The sequence below is a fragment of the Bos indicus x Bos taurus genome, chromosome 29, assembly GCF_003369695.1.
Source record: "Bos indicus x Bos taurus breed Angus x Brahman F1 hybrid chromosome 29, Bos_hybrid_MaternalHap_v2.0, whole genome shotgun sequence".
NCBI classification, from domain to species: Eukaryota; Metazoa; Chordata; class Mammalia; order Artiodactyla; family Bovidae; genus Bos; species Bos indicus x Bos taurus.
Window position 1 is genome coordinate 25,399,396 of NC_040104.1, and position 21,189 is coordinate 25,420,584.

Genomic DNA, 21,189 nt, shown 5'->3' on the forward strand with positions numbered 1-21,189 from the left:
GGAGCCCAAATTTGTTCCACTCAGTACGTGAGATTATCCTGTGATTCAGTTGGAGGTTTTTGAGACTGTGTCATGTATGTTGATCAGGATTTTAGGGGAATGCAATTTCAGTTTCACACAGCTTTTTTTTTTTTTGGATCCTGGCTCTTTCATAAAGCCAGGCCCATCTACAGATAAACCAATAAGCTAAACCAACCATTCCTGCTTACCAGAACCAGATGTGGTTGTGCTGGTTTTTTGTGGGTAAGAGCAGTGCTTCTCAAACTATAATGTGTGTGTGCCTCCCCTAGGGATCTTGGTGAACTCCAGAGTCTGCTTCTGCAGGTCTGGGGTGAGGTCTGGAGCTCTACCCTTCTAATAAGCTCCCAGGTAAAGCCATTGCTGTGGGTCCACGGACCACACTTTGAATAGCCAAGAGTTTAGAGTTTGTTCTATGGCTACGTGTTTCCATTCTGAAGTTTAGCACCAGGCAGCTTGGTAACACCTCCAAAGGCAGATACAGTTACTGTGTCAATATAATGATTTTAATTGGACAAGGAGAACTGGTTTACTGCTGGCTTATTGGTTCATTATTGCACGTTCATTTGTCCTTCCCTGGAGCAAAATTTTCCCTTTTGGTACAAAGGATTTGAACTACTTTAAAAGCACTTCAAAGTGGATAATGTCTATCTTTGAAACACTTTATCTTAACTTGTCCATAATATCTGCCTTTCCAAATAGTATCTAATTCGTAACCACTTTGCAAGGAGAGCAATTTCTTTGTTTCTGAATTAACTCAGCCTAATACAACTACAAGAATTATGTTATTAAACTTCCTTGTAAGAAATATTTGCTAGCATTAATCTAATATATAGGGAAATATTTTTAATTAGAATCTCTGAATTCAGTGATTTGTTTCTTTGAATAGTTTTGTTAAAATTTATTAGGTGACCAGAAAATACTATTTTAGATGCGCACAAGAGAGGCACAATTACCCCATTAGATATTAATTTGTTTGGATCTGGAAGGTTTTTCAGTATTTAGGAGGTTCTTCATATACCACAACTATTCCTCTCAGTCTTTTATATGAGTTTCAGCTGATGAGGAGAGATAATTATTAGCCAACTGTGAGCAAATTCCTGTGGGAGTAGACCATAGGGTGGGACCAGGTTTCAGGGTTAGTCCACGTAGTGGTGTGTGTATGTGGGAAAGGCAAGGGTAGAGTGCAGAGTAAGCGCCAGTGATGAAATGTGCCTACATCACAATTAGGGTGTTCTTACTGGAAGTCTGATATGTTCCTTAACTTGGCTTTCACATGTAGCAGGCACCCCTTTGTATTTCGTTTTCTTTATCAGCATAGCAGCCTTCCTCTATTTTTTCTACAAGACTTGGACAACTGATCCAGGGTTCACTAAGGCTTCAGAAGAAGAAAAGAAAATGGTGAGCTTTCTCTGTACCGTTACTGGTTTGTTTTATAGAAGGGCACGGAAACGATGTCGGTTTTCATTGTGACTGCATCTCCAGTGCCTGCGGCTAATCAGTCTGTTAGTCGCTTCAGTCGTGACAAACTCTTTGTGACCCCATGGACTGTCGCCCGCTAGGCTCCTCTGCCCATGGGATTCTCCAAGCAAGAATACTGGAGTGAATTGCCATTCCTTTCCCCAGGGGGTCTTCCCAACCCAGGGATTGAACCCGAGTCTCCTCATTACAGCCGAATTCTTCTGAGCCGCAGGGAAACCTGGCATATAATAGGTGCAGCGTAAATGTGGAATAATTAAATCAGCAAGCAGATTTCTTCACTGTCATTTATTTATATGAACATTTAAAAAATGTTTTTATTTTCCATTACAGTAATATACCACCAAGACTTTTTCAGATATAATTTCTGTCAGTAGGTATAAGCTCCTGCTTCTTTATAATAATACTTAGGTAATCATCATACAGCTTAAATTCCCCATTAAATATATGGAGAGTATCTAGGACGAGACCACGGGGAGTCCTCCTCCTTACTGGCTGAGGAGATGCCCTTTTTGTCCTCAGACTGAAATTGTCTGCAGTCACGGTGTGTCTCCCATTGCTCGTGAATGTTAGAAGTTGGGGAGATTGTCGTTTTCTCTGTTATCTAAAGCCAGTATTCCTGAAAGCCTGCCTTTGGAATTTATAACCATCAATTCTGATGTATAGGTGGGTTTTGTTCCTTTTTTATGAGTGTATAATGTATGTGTTTATTTTTCTTTAGCATATTATAACTAAGAGATCATTGCCATTCATGGAATACAGGGAGGGGGAGCAATCTGTGCATTCTAATTTATTGACTGTGGTTGAAAATGCAGCCTTGAAAAGTCACATATTTCAGGCACAGAATGATATGGTGGCAGGTCTTCTAAATTGCTTTTCTAGCTATTGCAGTTTGGAGAGAGAACTGTGAGAATGGTATATAACCATGCATCATCCATTCCCCCAGTAAAAAGCAAATGTAAGGTCAAACTTAATGTCTTTCAGAGTATCATCACCCTTGCAGAGACCGGCTGTCTGGACTTCAGAACATTTTGTACATCCTGTCTTGTGAGTGAGTCTTTTCCTCTATAATTCTTTTCCCATAGTAAAAGCAAATTCTTTGTTACAATGCTCATGTAAGCATTTTTCACATCTTCCTGGTATATTTATACACCTTTCTTTTTACCAGGTATAAAATTGGTTTCTTTTAAATTTTGCATTGCTGTCAGAACAATTTTCTGCCTTGAACATATAAGAGAATGATGTTTATAATCTCTTGAAGTTGCCTATGGTTGAATCTCTTTGTGTGTGTGGTTTGCCTTTTCCTGCCATGAAGCATATGTTAGAACTAACTTGGAGTCTCAGGATCACGGTAACCCTAGAAACCACCTAGTGAAACCTTTGATTTAGCAACTGAGGATTCATGGCCTAAAGAGAGGAAGTAACTTTCCCCAAATTACTGACAGAGCCAGAAATGTAACTCGTGTTCGATTTCTCTTAGTCCGGTACTCACCCTGCTGTGTGGTGCTGCCTCATTTCCCCTTCATCGGTGTCAGTAGGCTCTGGACTCCATATCCTCTTATTGATGGCCCAATTAAAGTAGACACCCAGAAGCAAGAGCAACAAGGCCTTCCAGAGCCTGAGTGAAGTGATGATCACTATAGGATTATTTGTGCCAGTATGTCTTTATAATTTAGAAGCAAGATTTTGCTTTTGATTTGTTACCACTTTGGGATTCTGATATCTGCTTTTCGCTCTCTTAATTGTCGCCTTAGATAAGGAAGCCATTAAGGTCACTCCATTGCCATGTGTGCAACTCCTGTGTGGCTCGGTACGATCAACACTGCATGTGGACTGGACGGTGCATAGGTGAGAGTGTCAAGTTTCCATCTGAAGTTCAGCTCTCTTTTCATTAATGCGTGTGACTCAGAAAAAGCAGTAAGCATCAAAGGATCTAAGCATCTGTAGCTCTTGCTTGTCAGAGGATCAGCTCTGTGGTCTTAATACTTTTGGAACACTGATTTTTGAGGTTGATAATAATTTTAAAGCACCTTTATAGATAGTATCCTATTTGATCATGAGAGGTTGGTATTACTATCTTCATTTTAGAGTTGGAAAAAATACTAAAGGTCAAATTATTTGCTCGAGTTCACTTTAGTAGTATCAGTTTTCCACTCCAGATAGCATGTTCTTTCCATAATTTGTATCTTATCCCTTTTAGTCACCTTTTCTCCTTGCCTCCCAGGCTCAGGTAGGCACCAGAGCCAGAGATGGCAGAGGTCTGGGGCCTGCCTTCCATGGGAGTATTCATTGTCCTGATCTGCAAGCCCTGGGTTTCCTCTGAGCCTTCACAGTAAAAGGCAGGGCTTTATTATGAAGAACTTCAGAGTCTCATGAGTCTTCAAGGGAAGGTTATGCTTGTAGAATCTTGATGAACAAAAGGACCTTTCCGTGGTGCATTTTGATGTTTTCTACTATCGGGAAGATCCCCTGGAGAAGGAAATGGCAACCTACTCCATTTCTACTCCTATTCTTACCCGGGAATCCCATGGACAGAGCCTGGTGGGGTACAGTCCATGGGGTCACAAAGAGTCGGACATGACTGAGTGACTTAACACTTCTGTGAGCTTTTGTGTTTATAGAACAGGTGAAGAGATCATTCCTGTGTTCCCAGGCTTTGTGGACCCCATCCCACCATAGGGATGAGATGAATAGCATTGATGACAGGCAGCTTTGAATGGCAGTGGGAAAACAATAATATAAGCCCACATATTTTTATCACACCGTGTTTGCATAGTATTTGCATTTATATCATCCTCTTTGGTTGCCACAGGCTTGTGAAGTAGACAGAAGAGATATTTTCCTCATGTTACAAGAACACTGAATCAGAAGTTAAATGACCTACCTGTAGTCACACAAAGTGTCATTTGTAAATCAGGGTCTCCTGATTCCAGTGGGTGTTGTTCCTTCTGCTGGGCTTTGAGAAGCTGGGAACATGATGGTGGCTAAGGAGCTTTGTGTCATTAGCGTCAAAATGCTGCCATTTCCAGCATGGGGAGGGGGCAGCACATGCAACAGTGGGGCTTGGATACCTGGCACCCTCACCCTTCCCTTGCTTCTGTAGACCTTTCTCAGGCATTGCAGGTTGCCCCTCTTCTGCTGTATCCAGTTCCCTCCAAGATATCTCTTGCCCCTGTTTGTTTTCTGGGTTCCCCTGGTTGAGTCAGTCCTTAATGTCCAGAAGTCATACTTGTATAAACTCATTCCATGGAAGGAAGGAAGAGACAGGGTATGATTCGCCTCAGCTCCTGCCCACTCATCTCCCTCCAGCACTGTAGAGGCCATCCTAGGGCTGCATAGGATTTACTTAGTAAGCTTTGTTCTCTGCAAAAAAAATGTCTTCTTTTAGTAAGTAATGAATAAATATTAGTTCAGTTGATGTGGACATTTGAACAGGACATATCAAAGCTGTTTGGTTTGGGTTTAATGGCATTTAAAAGCAAAACAACAGCTTAGTTCTTTTTTACTTTAGTGAAAGCTTTTGACAGGAAATTGTTTAATAAGACCTTGTTCTAGAAAATCATTGTAAGAAAGTGTTAAATATGTTGTTTTTCTTTTTTGATGTAGGTTTTGGCAACCATCACTATTACATATTCTTCTTATTTTTCCTTTCCATCGTGTGTGACTGGTTTATATATGAATCTTTCATCTGTAAGTATACATTTTTCTTATAGCAGATTTACACACCCACACTCGATACACTGTTTCTTGTAAACTTTTATATCACATTGTGGCTGGATGACTATAAACCATGCCCTAATAAAAGTGAAATGAATGCCCTTAAGACTCTCTCAGCATTGGGAAGCTGTAAGAAATGCTAGAAGAGGTTAGTTGTCAGTAGTTTGGAAGAGATTGAACTCTGAAGTGACCTTGATAAGTTTGAGAAGTGGTCAAAAATAGACTCATATAAGTGCAGATTTATCCCTCAGTGAGATGAGTAAAAATCAGTTGCTCAAGTACAAAGCAAGGGGAAGTGATAAGTAAATAAAATAGGGGGGAAAAGTTGGTGGTAGAGAGGTTGAGGGAGTGAGGTGGAGGTGGTCATAGTACTTAAGGCACGGAACTCTGAAAGCTCGTGCCATTTGATAAATATCAAGTCAGGACTTAGAACTGATGGGAAAACAGTGACAGTGATTGAAAGGTTGGAAATAATAACTTGGAAGAAACAGCAGATCACTTATTCTGCTTCTCTGAGAAAGGAAAACAACTTTTCAGTAGCCGTGCAGAAGGTTGTCAGTGGCTGGCGGGGGTGAGGGGGCTCATGTAGGGAGTGACGTCCAGCTGTTCCGAGGTGATCGAATAAGAACAGGGTTTAAATTGAAGCAAGGAGGATTTTGGTTAGCTCTTAAGAATTGTATGCCTGTGCTTTTCAGACCTAGGAATAGGCTATCTAACTGGAAAAACTTACAGAGCTTATAGTTTATTTTGATTTTATTGGTTTAAGTGAAAGTGAAGTCGCTCAGTCATGCCTGACTCTTAGCGACCCCATGGACTGCAGCCCACCAGGCTCCTCTGTCCATGGGATTTTCCAGGCAAGAGTACTTGAGTGGGTTGCCATTGCCTAACTGTTTATTGTTTATTTATTCTGAAAGTTTTAGGGGCATTTGGTTCTAGAGGCACAGGCTTTACTGCTGATCTGTTTCCATCCACATTCCCATTATATTCATGCTAAAGTCTTAGATTTTGCCAGTAGAATACAAGTCTATTGCTTGAGCTAAAATGTGGAATGATTCTAACAGATGTGGAAAATTTATTCCTACATTTTTTTCTTTTCCTCTTTAGCATCCCAAGTCCCATCACTCCTTACTCCCCCAACCCCACTCACCAGCTGGCTTTCTCTAGGTTAAATTTTGTTTAGATTTTGAAAGGTAATTTTTCCCATGCTGTCCGCAGCCTCTCACATCTCCTTCCAGAAACATCCAGTATTACAAGTTGTTTGCTGTTGTTCAGTCACTCAGTCATGTCAGTTGTTTGTGGCCCCATGAACTGCAGCACACTAGTCTTCCCTGTCCTTCACTGTCTCCTGGAGTTTGCTCAAATTCATGTCTGTTGAGTCAGTGATGTTATCTAATGATCTGATCCTCGGCAACCCCCTTATCCTTTTGCCTTCAGTCTTTCCCAGCATCAGGGTCTTTTCCAGTGAGTCAGTTCTTCACATCATGTGGCCAGAGTATTGGAGCTTCCTCTTCAGCATCAGTCCTTCAAATGAATATTTAGGGTTTATTTCCTTTAGGATGGACTGGTTTGATCTCCTTGCAGTCCAAAGGACTCTCAAGAGTCCCTTTTGTTTTGTTTAGAGATTGTTAATTGATATTCATGAAATGGTCTGGTTTTAGCCCTGCCATAGGCATGGAGAGGACCTCAGTTACCTTGACAGCCCTGTTTCTACCAGACACCTTTGGTGTCTCTGATCACTAGGGAATGCTTTTGGAGCTTAGCGTAACCGTCACCATCGCAAATGGAGCTGAGTCAGAAGGTTGTGATCCCTGATCTCAGTTCTTGTCAAAGACCATCAGTAATCCTGAGCACTGAAATTTTAAAACTGCTTCGATTATTATGTCCTGTGGTATAATAAATTAAAGATTTTTAAAAAAAAATGCTTCTTTCTGTTGAAAGAGCTGCCCTTTTAAAGGCCTGAAAATAAAGCATATTCCTGGAAAACCTTTTGAAGCTGGGCCCCTGGACCAGCTTGTCCCTTGGACTTGATCCTCAGGGAGAGGAGCCAGATTTTACGCCACTCTTGTCTCTCCGCACTCTCTCTCGTCACTAAAAATAGTCACCCTGTGCGGTGGCTGTGTCCAGCATAAGACTGTTGATAAGGACAGAAGCAATTTTCCATCACATTCATTCTTCCCAAGTCGCTTTCTTGTTACATGCATTGGCTCTTCCCTCCTCTTTGTCTTTATTCTCTGGCTCCAAAGCAATTTTTGTGTTACGTTTTTTGTTTCTTAGAAACAGTTCCACCTTACATTCACTAACAACTGTGTAAACTAGCTGAACATGTTTTGTTACTTTAATTTATCGTTTTGCTATTTTGTGACGGTCACAATATTTCTTTACACTGAACAAGAGCATCATGTCCGTTTATCATTACTTCACAGAAGTCAAAAGTGAATTTTCACTCCATTTTTCTAACAAGGCCTCATTGTCATCCCACCTTCTTTATTATCAACACTGATGCTAGAACACTGCTGTGTACCCTCCTCCTCTTGGGATCCAGTTCTAGCTACTCTGGCTTTGAGCAGCCTCTGTGCATTTCCCCTTTTGTGGGGTCTGTTTTCAGGGTGGACAGAGTGTCAACATCCTATGAGCTACAGGCACAAAGATTTTTAGATCATTGTTAGAACACCATAACTGTCAAAGCTATTTAAAGATGAAAATGATTGATCTGGAGCACAAGTTCCCTGTTATTAGCCAGTGGCCACCTGAAAAAATGTATTATTAGTACACATTAAAGTGTTGTATTGCATAACATAATGTATGTGGCCATTGGCAGCCATATCTTCGATAAACATGAAATCAGTCCCGTGAAAATTCCTGTTCGAAGTCATGCAGTGTTATCAAAAAAATTCCCAGAAGGGAACAGTAGCCATTCAGAAGCAGAAAGAAAGTAGGTATTCTTTCCCGCTCAGCAGCTGTTTCCTAAGCCTGCTGTTGGAAATTATACATGTATATTTTGTCTATCAGGTGTGTATGTGGAATGCATCTTTGTTTGCTGTCCTGATGAGCAGCTTTAAAGAGAGTATAATTTGCCTTAAAGTTTTTTTTACCTTGATTGTTGCTCTGTGAAGATTGCCCTTAGAATGCTTCTGGCATATATTCATGAAAGATTGTTGGAAATCAAATGGGACTCCAAAAAAAAAAAGATTTTCAGGACTAAAATGGTCAGACAGATGATAGTAAAGCCATGGACTCATTTCCTTTCTGTCCCAGGAGCTCTTAAGTGCTGCTTTGGGAAAATGTCTGAACTACTTATCGAATTGTCAGAGGCATTTATAAAACCTCAAGGTGCACATCTATACAATTCTTATTTCCTTGTCCTTTATGAATGCTCATGATGCCTGTTTGATGTCACTGATTTTTACCTTGGGCTTCCCTGGTGGCTCAGATGGTAAAGAATTCGCCTGCAATGTGGGAGACCTGGGTTTGATCCCAGGGTTGGGAAGATCCCCTGGAGAAGGGAACGGCTACCCACTCCAGTGTTCCTGCCTGGAGAATCCCATGGACAGAGGAGCCTGGCAGGCTACAGTCCATGGGGTTGCAGAGTCGGACGTGACTGACTTTCGCTTTTACTACCTGGAAGCTCTGTTCCTTTTTTTCTGCCTATTCCTGCCTGTGTTCTCACTACCGATGTTCTTGGCTTCCTGGGTTAGGGGGTCAGTATCATGAAGACCTCACTTTTGACTGACATATGAATAGATATTCCTGCAGAGAAACTGAGCTGCGACCATATGAATCTTGTTCTTTTTTTTCTTAGGGGTGTCTGACTCATGAGTTCTCTCACCTGGCTTTTCTCCCTCTGTGGGATTAATTATGGTCCCATTGCACAAGTACAGTCAGTAACTGCCTGCTATAGGTTGTGTTACAGTGACACCCAGGTGCTTATAGGATTTCTTGTGTCCTCGACGATGGCCTCTTGAGCTGAGCCCTTAATAAGAATTTATGTTCAATTCTGTAATAGACCCTTATCTTGGCTGTAACATGGATAAGATAGAGAATTTTCTCAGACAAATATTTATTGAATATATAATCATTTTCAGTTATCAAGTCCTTGAATAACTAACTTCTGGCCAGTCTATTTTATGCAGAATATACTGATTTTAGTGATGGTTTTATAAAGGTTTTGGCTTTTATTCCTTCACTGCCAACTACCAATGCAGTATTGTCATAGCCTTAACAGTACCATTTTTAAAAAAATCTTTGTTGAGGTGACATTTATTTGGAAGATAAAGTCTTTAAGTTGAGTTCTGATCTGTGCTATTATGTGTTACTTTCTCTTCTCCCTAAATAGAACTGCAGCGATTTTTATCTTCTTGAAGAATGACCACTAGCTTGTTACCTTTTTAAATAATGGATCCCTCTTTTGTGAATTCACAGATTGGTCAAATCATTGTACCACAACATTCAAAGAAGATGGACTGTGGACCTACCTCAATCAGGCTGTGACCTGTTCCCCTTGGGTCATGTATATCTTCGTGTTAGCAAGTTTTCATTTCTCATGGTCAGCGTTTTTATTAATAAATCAACTTTTTCAGGTATTTATTTATTTTCTTGTAGTGCATATACAGTAATGCTTACTGAGGTAGAAGGACTTAGATTTGAGCGCTACCTCTGTCACTTACTCTGTGGGTCTGGGCATGTCATTTGACCCCTGAATTGCAGTTTCCTGTAAAATGGCGGCAGGGGCGGGGGTAGTAATTGCTGTCAACTCTAACAGATGGTTTAAAGGTTAGAGTAATAAGATGTTAGTATAGTCGTAAGAGTTATTTAAGCTGACCTCTTTAACAGATAGAGGTCAGGGAGGTGAATTGAACTGCTCAAGATCACCCACTGAATGGCAAAAATCAGAACTGGTAAGTTAGGTCTTCTGACAATTCCATTCAAGGGCTTTTTCCATCATATAATTAAACTATATGGTGTGTAAAAGCACGGTATAAACTGTAAAGCATTGGGCAGACGTGAGATGATTATGTTCCCTCCCTTTTCCTAGCCCTGTTTGTTATCCTTATTATTATGTGGTACTTAAGGGCATGGAAGTGGAGAAGAAATGAAAGATGCATCGCTAACCAATGGACATGGTAATTACCCTTGCAGAGAAGGTCATGACCATTAGAAAGGTCACGCTCCAGGGCAGTAGCCACCACCTTCAGCTTTCTGTGAAGCTTCTGTTCCTTCCCTGCTGCGTGCCTGCCTTTAAGAGCATAACCTAATTCCCATTGTTGCTATGGCCTCCTTCATGGAGTGGACAGCCATGATCAGTCTGAGCCAATTACTGCCAGACCTCAGATAATTAGAGCATTACTCAACAAAAGCAAAATGTATTCCTTTTTTATGAAGAAGTAACCAATTTTGCAATAATAATAAAAAGTAAAGAAAGGAAAAGGGGGAAAATGCTGAAGAAAGGAATTAAGCTGATAATACTGACTGAATTGAGGTTTCTGAATATTTGTCCTAATCTCCTATCTGACATCTATAGACTCGGGCAGTAGGAATGGGTATTAGCAGGACTTCCCTGTTGGTCCAGTGGTTAGGACTCCTTGCTTCCACTACACAAGGTGTGGGTTTGATCCCTGGTATGGGAACTAAGATCCCACATGCCATGTGGTATGGCCAAAAAATAATTTAAAAAAAGAATGAATATTAGCATCAATGATTATTAATATTATAATAATCATTTATGTGTGTGTGCTCAGTTGTGTCCAACTCTTTGTGGCCCCATGGACTGTAGCCTACCAGGTTCCTCTGTCCATGGAATTTTCTAGGCAAGAATACTTGAGTGGGTTGTCATTTCCTACTCCAGGGGCTCTTCATGACCCAGGGATCAAACCCTTGTCTTTTGTGCAGGTGGATTCTTTACCACTCGCATCACCTGGAAAGCCATAATCATTTATAAGTTTGTTCTAAGAGTCCAGGAAAGGAGGAAGAAAATTAGAACTGATGCCTCAAATCCTAGGTTCTGGCTCTAACTCCACCTCTGACTAAGTAAATGTGTTAGTCACTCAGTCGTGTCTGACTCTTTGCGACCCCATGGACTGTAGCCTGCCAGGCTCCTCTGTCCATGGGATTCTCCAGGCAAGAGTAGTGGAGTGGGTTGCCATGCCTTTCTCCAGGGGCTCTTCCCAACCCAGAGATTGAACCTGGGTCTCCTGCATTACAGGCAGATTCTTTAACATCTGAGCCACCAGGGAAGCCCAGCCATAAGCAAGGCACTCAACATCTCTTAGGCTTAGCTTTCTCATCCGTAAAATGGACACACGAATTTGGCACAGTCTCCATCTCAAATGTTGGGGAGCCCACTGCTGGGAAGGTGCTTTGGAATATGTAAAGCATATATAAATAATATATGTATATAATATATATATAAGATATTAGTAATGCAAATGATTATTTATATATGTTTTATGTATTCCAAAGCACTTTTGCATCAGTGGCCTCACAAATATTTGAGATGGAGACTGTGCCAAAGTCGTGTGTCCATTTTACGGATGAGAAAGCTAAGCCTAAGAGATGCTGAGTGCCTTGCTTATGGCCATAGGGCTCAGTTAGAGGCAGAACCTAAGATCTGAGACATCAGTTCTAAATTTTTCTTTCTTCTTTCTGGACTCTTTAAAGAAGTACAAGTATTTGAGGATATAATATCTTTGCTTTTTAAAAGAAAGTTTGTTTATACTCTCTAAGGCAGGAAAGTGGGCTCAAAGTTTTGGATAATGTTCGAATATGAGAATTCAGAGTAAAGTTGTTTTCTTAATAAACAAAATAGTCCAATTATTTGAAGTCTTTCATTTCCTAAGTGTTCTGATGAGTCATGGTTTTGACTGTAGCAAGTCAAACGAAGAGTGTAGACTGCTGACAGGGACCATGGACTTTCCCATGCTGACATGGTAGGGACAGTGTCAGTGCTCGGACGTTCCCATGCTGACCGAGGTGTCCATCCCAGTTCTGTCATTTTCTAAGCTGTGTGGCCTTGGACCAGTTGCTTCACCTCTATCAACCTCTGCACTAGATCATTTTAAACATACTATCGCAAGTCCTTAGACAAGCTGAAGAGGGTGCTGTGATAATCTGTGTTTTACAGATAAGGAACTTGATGTTTGAGTTGTTAGAGAATTGGATGAGATATCTCAGTGAATAATATTGGTTTTAATGATTCTAGAATTTTTTAAGTTTCTTTAATTCTTACCCTTCCCCAAATTTAGGGCTGTCCTTATAAAGGATAGTTTTCAAATGTCCTTCACGTCAGATTAACTTTATTTGACCCTTCTCAAAGAGATACTAAGAAGCATATAGAGGTTGAGATAATTGTATTAATATTGACATTATGTTGCTTGATTCATCTGAAATTTGAATGTGTTGAGAATCTAAACACTGCCATAAGCCACGGCCTGAATTGCTAAAGCAATCTTTTCATGATTATCAGTCAATGCCCTCTGCTTTCTTGAAGGTTAATAAAAAGCAGACAATCCAAAAAAAAAAAAAAAAAAAGCCCAGCTACTAGATTTATATAGGAGAGTCTGGTTTTGAGCTATCAAGTCCTTTCCCTTAGCACCATCTGTGGTTAGAAGGCTTGGTGATATTGTCTTTGGCGAAGAGCTGATTGTTTATCAGTGTCCCGTGGTGCTCTGCCAAGAGTGATGAGCCTCAGTGTGGTGGTGTGGTTTCTTTTTTTTGCATACCTTCCAGTATTCTTTTTCAGATTGCTTTTCTGGGCCTGACCTCCTATGAGAGAACCAGCCTGCTGAAGCAGAGCAAGCACATGAAACAGACATTGTCCCTCAGGAGGACCCCCTACAAGTAAGTGAGACCTGTTCCTCCTGCTGGGCCTATGGAAGGTGCTGGCCTCGCCGTCACCACCCATGGCCCTGCTGCCATCCTCCTGACTGGCTTCCTGGTGGAGTTGAACCTCTTCTTTCTTGGAAGCCTCAGTGACAGCAGATGAGTGGTAAGGTCATGAGCCCCAAGGTGGTAAGAATTTGGGATTTAGTCTACTGGACTGAGCACAAACAGTAAGTGACTTTGAAGTTTTGCCAAGCCGGGGGATCTTTTCAGTCAAGCCACATGGTCACAAGGTTGCATATTGCTGGCATGAAGTCAGTGTGAGATAACTGAGCACGTGGCTGAGAAAGTCAGCCACAGGGCTCTCTGCAGAAAGCGTTAGATTGTGAGCTTTGCCAGGATTTTCAACCTGACTTTCTATCACCAGTAATTCTTTTAGCCCTATGGTTTAATGAGCCCACCTGTGTCAAAGCTACTTTTTCAGGTTTGGGATATGTTCTCCTCAGAGCACCAGCTGTATAAAACCCGTCCTCTGTTAAAAATGAGTGTGTCTGTAGGAAGGCCATCCTCTTATGATGTGAACGATCAGGCTTTGAAGCTTATCTCCCTGTCACATATATCGGGATCTGGAGGCTGGGAGCACTGCAGAGGTGACCCAGGGCCCTCCAGGGATTTGAACGCTTACTGCATATCTCATGAGCAGTCTATTTTAAAGCACACTCATGGTACAAGATGAAACTGTTAGGCTGTTAGACAGGGAAATCATAGCCTGTAATATGACTGTGATGTGTGTTTAGAGAAGAGAAATTGACTTAATTGGGAAGAGGGGACCAAAGTGATGGAGAATAGAGAGTGGTGTTAAGCTTGTGTTGATTGCTTGAGACTGGCAGTGGTGGTAATAAGTCCCTTTCTCAGGGATGTAACCAGAGGAATAAATATTTAGTCCATTGAAGTATGGACCTCTTTGTGATAGAGGTGGAATTTTAAGCTGAGCTTTGAAAGACATGGGGTTGGGGAGAAGGAAGGAAGGGCATTCTAAGCCCTGGAGAAGAGTCTGAATAAAGGGCCAGAGGTGAGCGAGCTGGGGCATGACAAGTAACGGCAGCATCCCTGGAGGAACTAAAGGTAAAGCCTTGGAGCCACTTTGAATCTGGCTTCCAAATGCTGCTCAGCCCAAAGGTTTGTCTTATATGTCCTCCCTAAGTTACTTTTACTCATAGCCAGCTCTTGAGCTGGGCCCTGTCAATCTCCAGCATGCCTTCCCACTTCTACGTGGTCAGTTCCACGTGGGCAGCCCTCTGCCTGGGAAGCTGCCTTCTGAGCAGCCTTGGAACTCTTTCTGATGGCTCTTGCCAACCAGCAGCAGCACACACTCATCCTCACTCACAGATGTGTTCTTGCGTAAGATGGGGCACATGCATAAAAATGAATATTCATGGTAACTGGAACAGATAGTAGCATTCAGGAATTTAATGGAGGAAAATAAAGATGGTGAAGATATATGCAGTCAGGATGGCTCCAGAGGCGAAGTGGGCCTTGCCCTGGGCCTTGAGAACTGGTAGGACTTAAGAGGATGAGAGTGTTACCTGATACAAAATTAGTGAAATGTGGGTTCCAGGGTAGTAGAATGGCCCATGCAGTTGTGATCACGGGGAAAGTAAAGCCAGGGTAGCTATCACAAAAGGTATGTTTGGAGCGTTGAAACCCAAGGAGTCTTGGGGCTTTTATTGTGTAAGGCTGTGAGTACAAAGATGAGGAATTTGGATTTGAGCCTCTGGGCAGAGGAATGTCTTTAAAGGGTTTTGATTGGGAGGTGAGGAGTTGTGATGTATCATGTTTTTGGAGGCCCAGTCTCCAGTATGTAAGATGAATTAGAAGGAATTGAGACAGAAGCATCATTTAGAGAGTTTCTTAGAAGAATCCCATCTTATTGATTGTGTGTGTGCGTGTGTGTTTCTGGCCTGTCTGGCCTTCGAGATGGTCCAGGTCTGAATTAGAGCAGTGGGAATGAAAAGACAAAACTTAATAGTGGTGGTGACCCTTCCAGTAAGTGAGGATCCAAAATGAACTTAAGTTGCCAGGAATCTCAAAATAGGGATTCATGTTCAGAAATGGAGCCAGGCTTCAGTTTTAAGGGTCCCAGATTCAAGGAACTGTCTGATTCACCTCTGGATTTCTGTGGGATCTTAGAAGGATGTGTATTGTAAATTCTCAGTGCACATTTAGGGTTTGAGTGAATGTTTATCACGTGCTAACAGGAAATGTAGTAAGACGTGCTCTGTTCCTTTCTTGGCAGCCTTGGGTTCACACAGAACCTCGCAGATTTCTTCCAGTGCGGCTGCTTTGGCTTGGTCAAGCCCTGTGCAGTAGACTGGACTTCCCAGTACACCATGGTCTTTCACCCGGCTAAAGAGAAAGTTCTTCGCTCAGTATGAAGAAAAGCAACCCGTAACTCTCACTTTGATTTGTTTGTACTTACGTCGATGCTCTGTGGTCTGCAAGTGAAATGAAGATTTAGAGTTCACCTAAGCGCGAAGGAAAGCACAGGTGGCTTTTAAAGCCATCTGGTAAAAACAGAAGTTCTCAAGAAAGCATTTACACTTTTTCAGGTTTAGTAAGACGGACTGTTCCTGAACAATCTTAGCCAACGTCTAAAAAGAACTTTTATATTTTTCATGAGAAAATGCAAGTTCCTTTTTTTTTTTTTGGCGATAATATTCACCAATTATGGAGAGAGTGTGGTATTTTCAGATACTTTATTGGCTGTTTCAAAGTAGTACTATTCTTTAAACTTGTAATTTTTGATAAATTATTTGTCTTTGTTTTATCTATAAATATGTAAAAAAAAGTATTTAAATAGATGTACCTGTTTTGCTTTCACATGTAATAAAACAATTTTTTTGTAGCTGAGATTTAGTTTCTGAAACTTGACACTTCTTGAATCTTAAATTAAGAAAAGGTGTATTTAGGACTGAAGAAACATTCCCAGTTCCAGGAATGAGGTGAGATCATTGTTAATACAAATAAGCAAGTTTTTATTTCTTTTCCTGTTTTACTTAGAAAATTGAACATAGGAAGTATTAAAGACTAATTAGAATTTTTACTTAGTACCTTCAAAATAATAAATGGATGTGATTGTAAATGCTAATTTCCCCCTTCTGGAGGAAATGCTAGTTCAACTTTAACTCTTGGTATTATTTATATGCACACGCACGCGCGCACACACACACACACACACACACACATATACACACACATACACACACACACACACAGATATATACACATCCCTGGACATGGCGCCTACCTGCTGAAAACCCTGCCTTCGCTTCCCATTGTCCTGGGGCAAAAGCTAAAATTCCCATCACGTCCTGCTGGCCCTGTCCTGTTGCTGTTTAGTCACTAAGTCATGTCCAACCGCTTTGCAACCCCATGGACTGTAGCCCGCCAGTCTGCTCCACCTGTGGGATTTCCCAGGCAAGAGTACTGGAGTGGGCTGCCATTTCCTTCTCAAGATAGCCTTGCATGATAGAGCCTTATTTTGTTTACCATCTTACTTTGGACCACACTTTGTCCTCTGACCACATAGACCTTTCAGTTCCTCAGTAATCTGTTCTCATTTTTTCTACAGAGCCTTTGAGATAAGGAAAGTAAAGCCTAAAGACGTTTGCATGCTCTGCAAGGTCACATGGATACTAAGTGGGCTACCCACTCTAGAGTGCCGGCCTCCTAGAATACCGCCTGACATGTATGTGTTCAGTAAATATTTGAGTGAACTTGTTAAATGTGTGGTTTTAAAGCAAGAAATGATGTGACTAGAATTGTGCTTGAAGGCTGATTCTCGTTTGAGAGGCAGAACGACTTTTTCAGGCTATATCCTCTCTCCATTCCTTTCCTATCAACTCCTGCCAAGTAAATATTCTCAAATTGTGATCCATAGACCATTTAGATCAGAACCACAGGGATAGGGCAGGGACCTGGAGCTCACTTGTTTATAATTCAGATTCCCAGAGCCACTGTATTCTACCATATCTAATTGATATGTAACATGGAAAGCACATTTCATTCATTTTAAAATTACCCCACAAATATTCATGGAGCACCATGTTAGGTATTGTAGGCCAGAAAACATTTAGTTGGGCATACTAACCTTGGCATTTACAGTCTAGAGGGGAAGCTAAGATAAATGTAGAAGATGATTCTACATTTAGAAGAATATATATTTAGAATGTAGAAGAAAAAATGTAAGATAATATAGAAACTACTAAACGCCATAAGAGGGATCCAAATAAAATATTGTTAGAGTTTAGAGGTTGGGGAGACCCTCAGTGGTGTGATCAGGGAAGTGTTTATGGATGACAGGGCATTAGAAAGTATCATAGTCTTCTGTGATACTGAGTTTGAAAGTAGATAGTTGGAATTGAGAGGCATTCTCATGGAGAGAACTTTGAGTAAAGACAACAGAAAACTCTGTAGTCAGAACGATGACACCCTGGGCCCATAGAGTACTGGAAGTGGGGAGCTTGGTTAATAAGTTGGAAAGGTGGATGAGAGCTATTAGTAGATCACCAGGAGTCTTGAATGTTAATTTAGGGAGCTATAAGATTAAAGTGAGCAATAAGGAGCTATTTCTTTAACATATGTATGTATATATATGTGTGTGTGTGTGTGTGTGTTTGTATATTTGTCTGCACAGGTCTTAGTTGTGACATGTGAGATGTTTAGTTGCAGCATCGGGGATCTAGTTCCCTGACTAGGTATTGAACACAGGCCCCCTGCATTGGGAGCTTCGAGTTTTAGACACTGGGCCACTAGGGAATTCCCAAGGAGCTATTTCTTTACTCTCATGTCAGTAGAAGTTCTTGAAAACCTTGTCAGTATCTCCAGGTTCTCTCTCCCATCCTCCTCATAACCCATCTGCAGTCAGGCTTTGACCTCCAGCACTTCATGGAAGCTGCTCTTGTCAAGTACTCTGTGTTGTTAATTCAGCGTTAGCTCCAAGTCCATCTTACAGAACCTACAGCAGCATCTGACAGTTGCTCACCCAGCCTCCAGAAGTGAGCACTCCTGAGTTTCCTCCTCATCTCACTGGTTGCTCTTGAGAGCCTGACATCTCCTTGCTGTTTTTCTACCCCTACCATTTTGTGCTGGAATGTCCCAGAGGCTAGTCCTTGATCTCCTTGCTCCTTATCTAAACTCACTTCCTCTTTGTTGATAATCTCATCTGATTTCGTGGTGACATACACCCCAGGTTATTAACTCCAGTTCAGACTTCCTTCTCAAACTCCAGACTGTGTACCTGACGTGTCCACTTCAACATCTAATAGTAGACATATTAAAATTTACTTGTCCAAATTGAAACTAAACTCTGATTTCTATCCTAGCTCTACCCGCACAACAGATTTTTAAAAATAGATAAAAATAAAACATACATTTAAAAATAAGTGAATAAAAAGTAAACAACCTTATTCCCTACCCTCAGTGTTCTTTGCATCCATTGATCAGAAATTTAATCCTTTCCATTACTGAGGCCAAAACTTCACAGTTTTTCTTGATCACTTTTTCCCATAATACTGCATATTCATTTCTTTGAGAAATCCTACTGGCTCCGCCTTCAGAATATATCCAGAAGTGACTCGTGGCCACCGTTGTTGCTGTGGCCCCGAGTTACATCACTTCTTGCCTGCATGACTACAGCCCTCTGATTTGGTCTCCTTGCTTCCACCCTCACCCAGTTACAAGCCTTGGAGTAAGCCCTGTACAAGGCAGATTGAATCACGGCACTCCTGGGCTCAGGAGTCCTCCAGTGGCTCAGCATGTCACCAGGGAAAGAGGTGAAGCCCTGACTGGCCTGCAGGGTTGGGCTGGCCGCTTGCCCTACTTCCCCCTTGATCATCCCACACACCCTGCACACTTCTGCCTCAGGCCTTTCCCTGCCTGTTCTCTCTGCCGAGACTGCTGTAACCCCAGAAATCCACAGTGCCTTTCCTCCCAGCTTTCTTTGAAATGTCCACTTCTCAATGAGGCCTGCCTTCATCCACATTTTGAAAGTTGTAACATCCTTTTCTTGCCCCTTTCCTCCTCTTTGCCCTACACTACATTTTTCCCCATAACACTTCCCGCCTTCTAACATACTGTGTTCTTTATTCATTGTGTCTACTGCATACTGCCTCCCTCTCCGCCCCGTTAGAATATAAGGTCCATGAGGGCTCTGTGTTCTGTTCACTGATGTATCCTAAGCACCTAGAATACTGTCTAGCACGTAGTATATATTCAATAAGTATTTGAATGAATCTGTTGAGTGGAATTGAAGGGATTTTGAGCAGAGCATGATGTGATCTGAGGTGTTTGAAGTCTGATTCTCAGTTTGGGGGCAGGTGGACTTTGTCAGGTTATATCCTCTCTGCTTCACTCACCAATCCCTGCCAAGTTCGTGTTCTACAGGCTGCTCACATCAAATAAGGGGCTGGGGTGGGAAGAAAGGGTGGTGTTCAGGGATAGCGTGTTCAAAATTCCGATTTCTCATCTCAGACCTTTTAAGTCAGTCTCTGAGATCTAAGAGAGTCCTGGAATCTGAATTTTTGTCAGGTTCCCCCGGCGATTCTCACATAGACCTGCTACAGTTTGAGAATCATTTGCTTAAGGAACCTTACCCCATTATTCTATTTTGGCATCTCCCTCAGGTATATGTGGGTGTGAAAGTTACAAAAAGCCTGGGCATCTGTTTCATACTGGGCACCCTGGGTTTGCATCCTGAGTATGTCGGTTATAAGTTACTTTCGCCTCTTTGGGCACATGTGTTCCTAGTGCCTCAGTTTCCTTGTTTGTATTCTGATTAGTTGTAGTACAGTGCATACCTCCAAGTGTTATTATGAACACCTCCAAGTGTTATGATGGGGATTAGCGGAGTTAACCATATAAAGTGCTTAGAATTGTAATTGACACATAGTAAGGGCTCAATCAATGCTAGCTATTCAGAAATCCTTGTAAGGAGAGAAGCTATTGGTAGGGAAATGTGCCCAGTCTACCTCTCTCCTCTACATTGTGTGTCCACGTTAGGACTCTGAAAATGATAATCTCTTTGCCAGCCGACTTTGTGTTAAGTTCTGCCAGTAGGCTGGAAAGAGGAGGGGAGAAGGGACTGACTCCATCCTGCTCACCAGCTGTTCCCCTCAGTGTTGTTAAACAATGGCCTTTCACCCCCAGGATGACAGCTGGAGTCAGTGTCTAACTTTAGCTCCATGGTGCCCCTTGGAAGCGACAACCGTCTGCAGACCGAGCACTCTCCTCAGAGATCTGACTCCATGCCCCTGGGAGAGCTGTCCCTGAGGCATGTAGATGAGGGTACCACCATCTCTTCTCTTTGTTTCCGAGCCCCAGGGATAGTGGAGCTGTGTCCTGTATCTCTGTGTTAAGTCAGTGTGTGCCTTGTTAATTTTTCAAAAGTTTAAGCACTCGTTTAGCCAATTTCTGCTATTATTTTCTCTCTTTTTGAAAAAAATAGTGTGATTTGTTTTTCTGACTGGACCCTGGCGGATAAAAATTGTTAGAGATAAACTTTTAATTGTGGTCTAGGTAACAAATAATGAAGGAGCAGGAGAGATCCAGCCAGCTCCATTACTGATTAAATGTGGGCAGAAGAGAGGGAGCCAAAGATGGCTTTGCAGTGTTGAATCCAGTGAATGAGGAGGGTGGGGTGCAATTTTGAGAAGTAAGGAAAACAGTGGAAAGACTGGGGGGTGAGTTTGGTAGTTGGGTCTGCTTGAGGTACTTGCAGACTGTCCACTGGAAGAAGTTAAGACGGCTGGAAAGAGGCCAGGGCATGCCTGTGAGTCACCTGCACAGATGGTGAGCTAGTCACAGGAGAGAGGCGGAGAAATGAGATGAAAATAAAAAGGGAGTTGCCCTCCCAAAATGGGAAGGTCAGTTCTAAAAATGGACCAAAGATGAAAACCAATGAAAACGAAAAGAGAGAGGAGAAGGACAGGAACATGACCTTAGGGAATATGGATCTAGGGAGCTGGAGAAGAAGGGGATGGGCTGAGAGGAGGTTGGGTAGGAGGGTAATCAGGAGGCAGCCATAGCATTCAAGGAGGGGAACCTTCAAAGAGAGAGCAGTGGTCAGGAGCTAAGGCGAAGCTGAGAAGAACCACTGAGGCA

The 21,189-nt window shown here is 41.9% G+C and overlaps 1 protein-coding gene across 2 annotated transcripts in view; it reads left to right on the plus strand.

Annotated features, from left to right (window-relative positions):
- ZDHHC13 (zinc finger DHHC-type containing 13) overlaps window positions 1-15,939 on the plus strand; it is a 51,100-nt gene extending 35,161 nt beyond the window's left edge. For both annotated transcript variants that reach the window (XM_027531654.1, XM_027531655.1), the window contains exons 11-17: window positions 1,295-1,419; window positions 2,482-2,544; window positions 3,252-3,345; window positions 5,104-5,187; window positions 9,634-9,791; window positions 12,950-13,047; window positions 15,326-15,939. In XM_027531654.1, coding sequence (XP_027387455.1) covers window positions 1,295-1,419; window positions 2,482-2,544; window positions 3,252-3,345; window positions 5,104-5,187; window positions 9,634-9,791; window positions 12,950-13,047; window positions 15,326-15,464 — 761 coding nt within the window. In that variant the 3' untranslated portion in view covers window positions 15,465-15,939. The remainder of the gene's footprint in view (window positions 1-1,294; window positions 1,420-2,481; window positions 2,545-3,251; window positions 3,346-5,103; window positions 5,188-9,633; window positions 9,792-12,949; window positions 13,048-15,325) is intronic.
- Window positions 15,940-21,189: the final 5,250 nt, after the last annotated feature.